We start from the raw sequence: 10013 nt of genomic DNA on the forward strand, positions 1-10013 counted from the left end.
TTCTTACGAATGTAGTCACTCATGTTTCGATTAGAGAGGATTGAGCAAAGGTGCGTAAGAATTCGAAGGACTGAAGATGGATTTATATAGGTTGATGGCCATGGCGGTTTTTCCCAACGGTTATCAATCGATAAAACCGCAAGAAAGTAACTGTTAACAGATAACTGTAACAGAGATAAACCGTCAAGGCAACAACATAAACTGTAATTGACTGTCGGAAGGAGACTCCATATCGGAGAAGGAGGGGGACGATGAAGAGATCCCAAATCGCCCCAAAAATCGCCATCCGAGCGAAGAATCGCCATACATACACTTATATTTGGTGAATTCTTTAATTAGGCAATTCCAGCGAAACAGACTTTTTCAGGGCCAGCCCCTTTTTAAGTTCTTCCAGTCCATTCCTGCTTTATTCTTTTCACGTTTAAAAGCGGGAGACCCAACAACAACCATCTTCCTCGTGAGACACAGATAAAGAGGAAGAACAAGTCTCTTGAGAAAATTTCGAACATGAGGGAGATCATTAGCATTCATATCAGACAAGCTGGTATTCAGGTTGGAAATTCTTGTTGGGAGCTTTATTGTCTCGAACATGGTATCCAACCCGATGGCACCATGCCCAGGTTCTAATTATATTCATCGCCATAGTTTATGACCGTCTTGATTGTTTATGGGTTCGAAAATTTGTTTTCTTCTTATTGACATGGCACTGATTTAGGGGTTGCAATAAAACTTTGACAAAGTGAATGTTTTTATAATTGGGTTTTACTTGAATATGGTTGTTTGGTTTTTTTTTTTTTTTTTTTTTTTTTTTTTTTTTTTTTTGTGCAGTGATAGCACTGTGGGTGTATGTCATGATGCATTCAACACATTCTTTAGCGAGACAAGCTCTGGCCAACATGTGCCTCGGGCTGTATTTCTTGATCTTGAACCAACCGTCATTGATGAAGTAAGAACCGGCACTTACAGACAGCTCTTCCATCCTGAACAACTTATCTCTAGAAAAGAAGATGCAGCCAATAACTTTGCTAGAGGCCATTACACTGGTTATATACATGTTCCATCTCTCTGGTTTTTTTAGTATTTTTGGAAGGTTCTTCTATTAAAGGAAGCTAGATTCATGCACCTTCGGGGGCTACCGAACTTTGCGATTTTAAACTGAAAACATATGTGCTAAGCTCGTGTATAATCTAACTAGTAGGGTATCATGTGCACCTAATTTTTTTGTCAATGAACGATGTATCACCTTAGAGTATCTCCATCAAAGGTTATAAACCATATCTTAAGAGTTGCTTAAGTTAAAAAATAAATCATATTAATAAAAAAAAACAAATTTACCTTAGGATCGATGCTTATGTTAGATGTTTTAGAGCAACTAAGGACCGAGGTTGTGTCGACATCTGATTGGCTGGGGAGAAAAATGATTTTTTTTTCTTACTCTCGTTTGTATCGCTCTCTCTCTCTCTTTCTCAGTTTGCAATTCAGAGAGAATGGTTTGGATTGGCTTCGATTTCTCTGGTTTCTTCTTCTATCATCTTTGGTTCTGCTCTCATCTCTCCCTTCTACAATCACCAGCGGTAATATCATTCATCAAGACAATTCTGAACCACGTTGATCGGAAACAGAGTTCCAAAACTGGAGGTCGGCGAAAGAGGCTCCAGTTTTTGATGGAAGATAGTGTGGTTGATGATGTTATAAAGAGGTTACTAGGAGCGAAAGAGGCTCCTATCAAGATTTGTGGTATTCATTTATCCGAACCACAAGTCTTTACAATTTTGTTCTTTGATTTGCTTAGATTACGTTTGATTATTAAAACCGGTTTCGATGTTGATTAGCTAATTAGAACTGTTGAAATTATTAATTTAGAGGAATTTTTACTATGATGATTGGTCAAACTTGTGTTTCTTAGATAGGAGAGCTTGGTTGGTTTTGTAAAAATGCGTATGAATCTGCTGCTTTGTGTGGGGATTGAGCTCCTTGATACGGTAAGAAATCTCCCCTTAGACACGACATGTTATAGCTGAGCCAGAGACATTTACAGTTTACATGAGGTCTGAACCACCAAAAACTAGGTGCGGGTAACATGATTCAGGATATCTAAATACTAGGTTCCTAGAAGTCAATGAAGTTTGAAATTCCTTGATTATATTAAGATTTTTATGGCGATACTCTATCAATGAATTTTAGTAAAGGCTTTTTTCTCGACAGTGCTAAATTTCCAATTACGTTGACCAGGAACTTGGACAGCTATGTAGTGTCATAATGGAGCCATTGAGGGATCGTGTAGTCACCAGCCTTCTTCAAGCATCACTGGTCTGTAGTTTAACCTCAGTAGGTTTATTTACATTTTAGACAAGGTCTCAAGTGTTTGCCTTTTAATTGAAAATATTTTAAATCTACCAGGATGGATTGCTTCGCGTGATATTAGATGGAGGCTAGTCACGTGTATTCCATCCAAACGAGTCAAAGCTGTTAGAAGAAGATGTAGAGGTCTTAAAGGTAACTAAACACGGATATATACTACATTTCAACTCCTTGGTCTCTTCAATCGGTATGTCTCTTTGTCTTTTTGGTCTTTCGGCTATTTGCATCATAAATTTGTATCATTAAATTGAACTAGAACTGTTAGGTAATTGTCACACTTAAACACTCAATGTTTGTACTTGATTGATTGCTTGTTATGTCACAATTAAACAAGCATTGTTGGTTGTTGTCACAGTTAAAAACTTATTGTCTAGTGTTAGGTTATACTCAATGTTTGGTAGTTGTCATTAATTGCTTGTTATGTCACATTTAAAAACCAAATACACTTACATCTCACCTCTAGTTATATATTATGTGTTTGGAAACCGCTAAACACATACCTTTCTTCTCCTTTACACACCTAAACAGACCATCAATCCTTCTTTATTCTCGGTCCTCTTTTAAACACAACCCAGAAACTTGCCTATGGACCCATTTAGTGAAGATCTAGGTTTTATGGACCTCTTAACTAGTAAACAAGAAAGCCACACTCTTCAAACCCATTCGGATGCTGAGGAGGGCCCTGTAGGTGAAAAGAAATCAAAGGAGCGTAGAAGGAAGTGGTCACACACAGAAGATGTGGTCCTCATCGGTGCTTGGCTTAACACTAGCAAGGATCCAATTGTTGCTGTCGATCAAAAATTTGGTAGTTTTTGGTCACGGATTGCAATTTATTATGCTGAAAATCCTAAGCTAGTTGGTGTAGAGAAGATGGCATCTTCTTCTAAGAACATTGAAGAAATGATGGATGAGTATTTTGATCATGCAATGGACAATTATTTTGATCAAGCATTCGAGAATCGTTTTGATCATGCAATGAATCAGTTTGCACCCGAGAAGAAGAAACGAGTCCACATTGAAAGAAAACGTGAAGAGGGTCACCAACGCTTATGGGATGATTATTTCCGTGAAGATGCAACATATTCTCCTAAAATCTTTCGTCGCCATTTCAGAATGAACAAACCCTTGTTCATGCGGATCGTCGAACGACTCTCAACTGAAGTTCCATACTTTGAACAAAGAAGAAATGGTCACGGAAGGCTTGGTCTCTCTGCAATACAAAAGTGTATAGCAGCCATTCGTATGATGGCATATGGTGTTGCAGGAGATTCATTTGACGAATATCTCCGGCTTGCTGAAAGCACTACGTTGTTATGTTTGGAAAAGTTCACTGAAGGAATCATTCATTTATTTGGATATGAGTACCTACGCAGACCCACAACAGAAGATCTTCAACGACTACTCAATATTGGAGAGAACCGCGGATTTCCTGGAATGATAGGTTCCATTGATTGTATGCATTGGGAGTGGAAGAATTGCCCGACTGCATGGAAAGGTCAATATACCCGTGGATCTGGAAACCCAACAATTGTTTTAGAGGCTGTAGCTTCACAAGACTTCTGGATATGGCATGCATTTTTTGGAGCCCTAGGTACATTAAACGATATCAACATTCTCGCTCGCTCACCAGTTTTTGATGACATATTACATGGTGTAGCTCCCAGAGTGAAATATATTGTCAACGGACGACAATATCATATGGCTTACTATCTCACCGATGGTATTTATCCTGACTGGGCTACTTTTATTCAATAAATTCGAATTCCACAAGATCCGAAAGCATCCTTATTTGCTACATATTTGAAAGCATCCTTATTCGAGCGTGCTTTTAGAGTCTTGCAAGCTCGATTTGCCATAGTCAAAAACCCAGCTCTTTTGTTGAATAAGGTAAAAATTGGAAACATAATGAAAGCATGTATCATATTGCACAACATGATTGTAGAAGACGAACGTGATGGGTATACTCAGTATGATACGGCTTCATTTGCACAAGACGACTCAAACAGAACTTCACAAGTTGATTGTCCGCATTCTACAGATATCCCTTCAAATCTCACCAATATGATGGGAAATGTGATGACCATTCGAAATGAAGTTCATGATAAAAAACTACATGATCGGTTGAAAGCGGATTTGGTTGAGCATATATGGAAAAAATTTGGCACAAATCAAAATTAAAATTAATCATTTTGTAATCTATTTTTAAAATGCTTTTATGCCATGTTTGTTTAAACTTTTATTGATTGCAATATTTTTAAGTTTCTAAAAGTATAAATGTGTTATAAATTTAAACAAAATACCATAATAGTTTACAATTACAAACAAAAATATTTTTAAGAACCTCAAATTTAACAACCTTTAATGGACCTATGAAATATTAAAGTTTCTTAAGAAGTTCTTAATTTTACTTTTTTTCAAAATTAAGAATAAAATTTGTTTTAAGATACTTTCATGACATTCCTTGATGGAGATACTCTTATATTTTGCTCACCATTTCATTTGTATTTCTTATGACGAGAAACCACGACATATTTGACCATGACTAGTTCATCTGCTAATTATCATGGTATTGAAATTTTGTTCCATCATTGCAGTTGGGAGGGAAATTGTTGACACCTGTATTGAAAGGCTGAGGAAATTGGCAGACAATTGCACAGGGTTACAAGGATTCTTGGTGTTTAATGCTGTTGGGGGTGGAACAGGTTCTGGTTTAGGTTCTTTACTGTTGGAACGCCTGTCCGTAGATTTTGGAAAGAAATCTAAACTCGGTTTCACCATCTACCCTTCTCCTCAGGTACTACTTCCACAAAATTCCATTTTCGATTTTTAACAAAATATGGGTTTTACGGCAGAACATATCGCGTTCAAACTCTTTTTGTTTGTCTCAGGTTTCTACAGCAGTTGTGGAGCCATACAACAGTGTTCTTTCGAATCATTCTCTTCTCGAGCACACAGATGTTGTTGTTCAGTTGGACAATGAAGCCATATACGATATATGCAGGAGATCTTTAGACATTGAGATGCCTACATACACAAATCTGAACCGCTTGATCTCCCAAACCATCTCTTCTCTTACAACCTCTCTATGGTTTGACGGTGCCATCAATGTGGAAATCACGGAGTTCCAGACCAACCTTGTACCTTACCCTCGGATCCACTTTATGCTCTCCTCTTATGCACCTGTTATTTCATCTGCAAAGGCCTACCATGAGCAGTTCTCAGTCCCTGAGATCACGACTTCCATGGTGGCCAAATGTGACCCAAGGCATGGGAAGTACATGGCTTGCTGTTTGATGTATCGTGGTGATGTTGTGCCTAAGGATGTCAATACAACCGTAGCTACCATCAAAACCAAGCGCACAATTCAGTTTGTTGACCGGTAAGAGCTCAGACTAGTGTTTCTTTACCTCTTAAATCTTCTTCTATTACACCTTTACAGATATTTGGACATATTAAAATTTAGGTGTCCAACTGGATTCAAGTGCGGAATAAACTACCAGCCGCCTTCAGTTGTTCCAGGTGGTGACCTTGCGAAAGTTCAACGAGCGGTTTGCATGATCAGCAACAATACTGCAGTGGCGGAAGTTTTCTCTCGCATAGACCACAAGTTTGATCTCATCTATTCAAAAAGAGCCTTTGTCCATTGGTACGTAGGAGAAGGTTTGGAAGATAGAGAATTCTCGGAGGCCCGTGAGGATCTTGCTGCCCTCGAGAAAGATTATCAGGAAGTTGGTGCAGAAGGAGCAGAGGATGACGACGAAGAAGGTGGTGATTATTAGAAAGACACATGAGTGATTAGCCATTGTTTCTTTCTTGTGACGTACATCAATTATGTCTATGTGAATGTGATCTCTATAGTTATTTTGTGATGTTTATGGGTCTTCTTTAATTTATCATTTGTGTGATAATGATGGATTGCATCAATGGTGCATGTTAATACAAAGTTTCACGGATTCTTTTGTGGTCTAATTTGACATGTCAAATGTCTTTATGCTCTATCTATTGTAAAGATGCTTGTCAGAAAATGTACATAGTAAACAAATCCATGTCTACACCTCATCAAAATTGAATCTTACATTCAAAGATTGTGATACGAAGTATGGACTCACGTATCAAAGAAGAAAGGCCATTACGGCCAAGGCTTAGTTTTAATGTTTCCTTTTTATGATATGTAAGGTTTTGATAGTTTTCCTTTTAGTCTTTGCTTATGTCGGTTTATAGAGATCTATATAAAGATCTCTACAACATCAATAAGAATCAACTTCCAAGCATTAACCTTATTCTCAAGGGAGACTAGGGTTAAGGGAAGTTTAAGCTTTTACGTTCTTTGTTTTCTAAGTGTCTTTAAGCAACTTACGACGGTTCCAGTTACTAGGTCTGCAGCAAAGCTACAGGCTCATAACATCTTGGTATCAGAGCAGACTGATTCAACGGGAGAAGGGGCGATGACCACATCACAATTCGAGAAAGTTAAGAAGATGCTCGAAGACTTGACTAAATCGTCCGGACGTACGCAAGCTGACCTGGGTGTGACAGACTTCAAACGTACACCAAGCTGCACTTGAGTCCATACAAGCGGACCAGCAGGAGGAGCGAGAGCAGAATAAATCAAGGATGGAGGAGGTTCGTGAAGAGCAAACCCATATCAGAGAAGTTATGAGAGCCGATAAGCAAGAAGTCTTGGAAAAAATTCTTTTTGTGGCCTCGTAGGTGGGAGTGGAAGCAGAGGAGGCTGAAAAAGACACAGCATCAGTTTCTTAATCAGGAAAAAATAACAACACCAACGGAGGAGATGGTAAAGGCACTTCTTCTAGTGGACCTTGGGCACAACGCTCTTTGGGAAGAGAACATGGTCACCGATTGCAAGATGGTGGTGGAGAATGGTCGATGAGGCCAATTGGGGAACTTCCACAAGAAGAGCGATCCACTCACATGAAGGGGGACGTGAGGGTGCACAAGGAGGTTGTTTGGAAAGGTGGAGCTGCAGGAAGAGAGAGTGACGGCAGGGAAGCTGAGAGAATCGTAGTTCCACCGTCTAAGATGGAATTTCCAGTATATGATGGGTCAACGAATGCTGTTGAATGGCTGCAGAAGTGTGAAGACTATTTTGAGGATCAAGGTATCTACAACGATGATGCGAGAGTGCGTTAAGCAACTTTTGTGTTGTCTGATAAAGCACATCATTGGTATACCAATTTACGAAGGTTAATTAAGCATCGATTGGGTTGGGCAGAGTTCAAAAAAATCTGCAAAAGTAGATTTGGCAGAGCAGATGCAGTAAATCCTATGGGTGAGCTAAGTAACCTATGACACACAAGAACGGTAGACGAGTATTGTGAGCAGTTTGAGGAATGTTTGGTAAGGCAAACAAAGCTAATAGGGGATCAGCACCTATGGCAGTTCTGTGTGGGTTTAACTGATTCCTTGAGAAAAGAAGTGGAGTATTTGAGACCCGAGACAATATTTGAAGCTATGGAATATGCAAGGGACAATGAGTATAAAATCGAGAATGACAGAAGAGTTTGTACTTTTGGCGGACACACAGCCCCAACCACATGCTATTCAAACCCAACCTCAACCGGTTATCGAGGAACTCAAGTGGTAAAAGGTGGAGAGGCTTCTCATATGGGACCAGCGGTGCAGAAACAAAATTCACAATAAACAGTTTGGAAAAAGTTAAAAAAACCTGAGATGGCTGAAAGAAGAGCTAAGGGACTTTGTTTTAACTGTGATGACTTGTATGGCCCTGGTCAAGCTTATAAGGCAGTTTTGTTCTATATTAGACCCCTCTTGGAGGGAGAGAATATGGATGATGAGCCCTTTGACGATGAGGACATCAATCTCTCCCTTAATGCTATGAAAGGAGAACAAACCGAGAGCACTTTGCAAGTGAAAGCAGACATTGCAACTGGAACAGGATGGACATTGTTGGACACAGGGATTACTCACAATTTTATTCAGAGTAGTGTAGCGGAGAAGTTGGGAATACCAATACGACGGCGGCCGGGAAGGTTCGTATCTCTCGCCGATGGTGGCAAGTGTGTAATCGACGGGTTGTGCAAGGATCTTCCAATGATGGTACAAGGACACAAGTTCACGGCAGACTGTTTTGCGATTCCGTTAAGTGGGTTTGATGTCGTTCTCGGTATTCGCTGGTTGAATGCCTTAGGACGTGTGATATGAGATGGTCCAGCACATACTATTGAGTTTACTCATGCAGATACTTTGATCAAATGGCATGGAGAGGCTGAGGAAAGGAAGGACCACAATTCTAATTTAAACTCCATCCAGAATGATACACTTGAGGACTGGTTCAATAATGGGGAGGAAATTTTTATTACAGGGGAGAAGACTGTAGTTCCTATCACTAAACACAAATCAGTTCGCCGCTTAACAATGAAAGCAATGATGATGCAAATTTCTTCTGAATTACTGGGCAAGTTGTTAGTGGAGTTTGAGGAGTTATTCGATAAACCAACATAATTGCCACCTCAACGAGCTTGTGATCATCGTATTCGGCTGATTCAAGGAGCCAACCCTATCGCAGTTCGACCGTATCGCTACCCTCATCTTTTAAAAAATGCCTTGTCTGAAGCTCCTATTTTAGCCTTGCCGGATTTTTCACAAGAGTTTGTTGTGGAGTGTGATGCTTCGGGCAGTGGCATTGGAGCAGTTATTCATCAACGAGATCACCCTATTGCATGTTTTAGTCGGCAATTAGTAGCTCGTCACCATAAACTTGCAGCATACGAAAGAGAACTCATTGGTTTAGCTAAAGTGGTGATTCATTGGAGGTCTTGCTTATGGGGCCGTCGATTCTTGATTCGCACAGACCATTACTGTTTAAAATTTTTGTTGGAACAACGCCTTTCTACGTCTCCGCAGATCCATTGGATTAGTAAGCTACTTGGATTCGATTTTGGGGTGGAGTTTCGGGATGGAAAACACAACAAGGCAGCCGATGCCTTATCTCGACGTGATGAGGAGGACCATGCAGGTCAATGTGAGATGTATGCACTTAAAGGACCTGACACGAGTATTTTTGGACGACTGCGGGGTGAAATAGAGAGGGATGCGAAGCTCGCTACATTGCAGGATAAGGTTATCTGTGGAGAACTGACAAAGGATTGGGTGGTTAAGGATGGGTTAATATTCTATAAGGGTCGAGTGTATCTCTCTTCTGGCTCCGAATTGGTAGGTGAGGTGGTTTCATGATTTCATAATTTTGGCCACGAAGGAGTACAAAAAACTATGGATAGAATACGGCGAGATTTCTACTGGAAAGGGTGGAAGAAGACAGTTTAGGAGTTTGTTCGAGGTTGTCAAGTTTGTCAACAAAATAAATGGGAGACATTGAAACCGAGTGGGCTGCTACAACCACTTCCAGTTCCGACTCAGGTTTGGTCAGATATCTCAATGGATTTCGTTGAGGCTCTTCCTAAGGTTTCTGGGAAAATGGTGATTTTGGTGGTGGTAGATCGCTTTTCGAAATATGCCCATTTCATTGCATCGAGTCACCCATATACAGCAGGATATGTCTCCCATGTTTTCTTCCGTGATATTGTCCGCTTACACGGTATCCCAGAGACCATTGTTACTGACTGTGATCTGGTATTTTGGAGTTTGTTTTGGCACGAATTGTTCAAATTGAT

The 10013-nt window shown here is 39.9% G+C and overlaps 1 protein-coding gene across 12 annotated transcripts; it reads left to right on the forward strand.

The window, feature by feature from the left end:
* The first annotated feature begins 417 nt into the window (after nt 1-417).
* LOC104773561 (tubulin alpha-1 chain) lies at nt 418-6330 on the forward strand. Of its 12 annotated transcripts, none has more exons than XM_087450123.1 (8): nt 791-1043; nt 1471-1737; nt 1907-2069; nt 2233-2310; nt 2401-2548; nt 4956-5155; nt 5250-5740; nt 5825-6330. In XM_087450123.1, exons 7-8 carry the CDS (start codon nt 5382-5384, stop codon nt 6138-6140), a joined length of 675 nt encoding a protein of 224 aa, XP_087306249.1. In that variant the 5' UTR covers nt 791-1043; nt 1471-1737; nt 1907-2069; nt 2233-2310; nt 2401-2548; nt 4956-5155; nt 5250-5381; the 3' UTR covers nt 6141-6330. The 12 variants fall into 12 exon arrangements, 11 of the variants coding, with proteins under 11 accessions (XP_087306245.1, XP_087306249.1, XP_087306255.1 ...); XM_087450129.1 differs by having other exon boundaries at nt 2401-2496; XM_087450121.1 differs by having other exon boundaries at nt 1907-1982.
* The last annotated feature ends 3683 nt before the right edge of the window (nt 6331-10013 follow it).

This window comes from Camelina sativa, chromosome 5 (assembly GCF_030686135.1).
Source record: "Camelina sativa cultivar CO46 ecotype springtype chromosome 5, ASM3068613v1".
Lineage (NCBI taxonomy): Eukaryota > Viridiplantae > Streptophyta > Magnoliopsida > Brassicales > Brassicaceae > Camelina > Camelina sativa.

What these genes read in the sequence shown, in the direction of transcription:
- LOC104773561 (XM_010498196.3), top strand. Translation starts at nt 4,925, where the DNA reads ATGGTATTGAAATTTTGTTCCATCATTGCAGTTGGGAGGGAAATTGTT. An exon ending in CCATCTACCCTTCTCCTCAG is followed by an intron (nt 5,156 to 5,249) that starts GTACTACTTCCA and finishes TGTTTGTCTCAG; the next exon opens with GTTTCTACAGCAGTTGTGGA. An exon ending in ACAATTCAGTTTGTTGACCG is followed by an intron (nt 5,741 to 5,824) that starts GTAAGAGCTCAG and finishes ATTAAAATTTAG; the next exon opens with GTGTCCAACTGGATTCAAGT.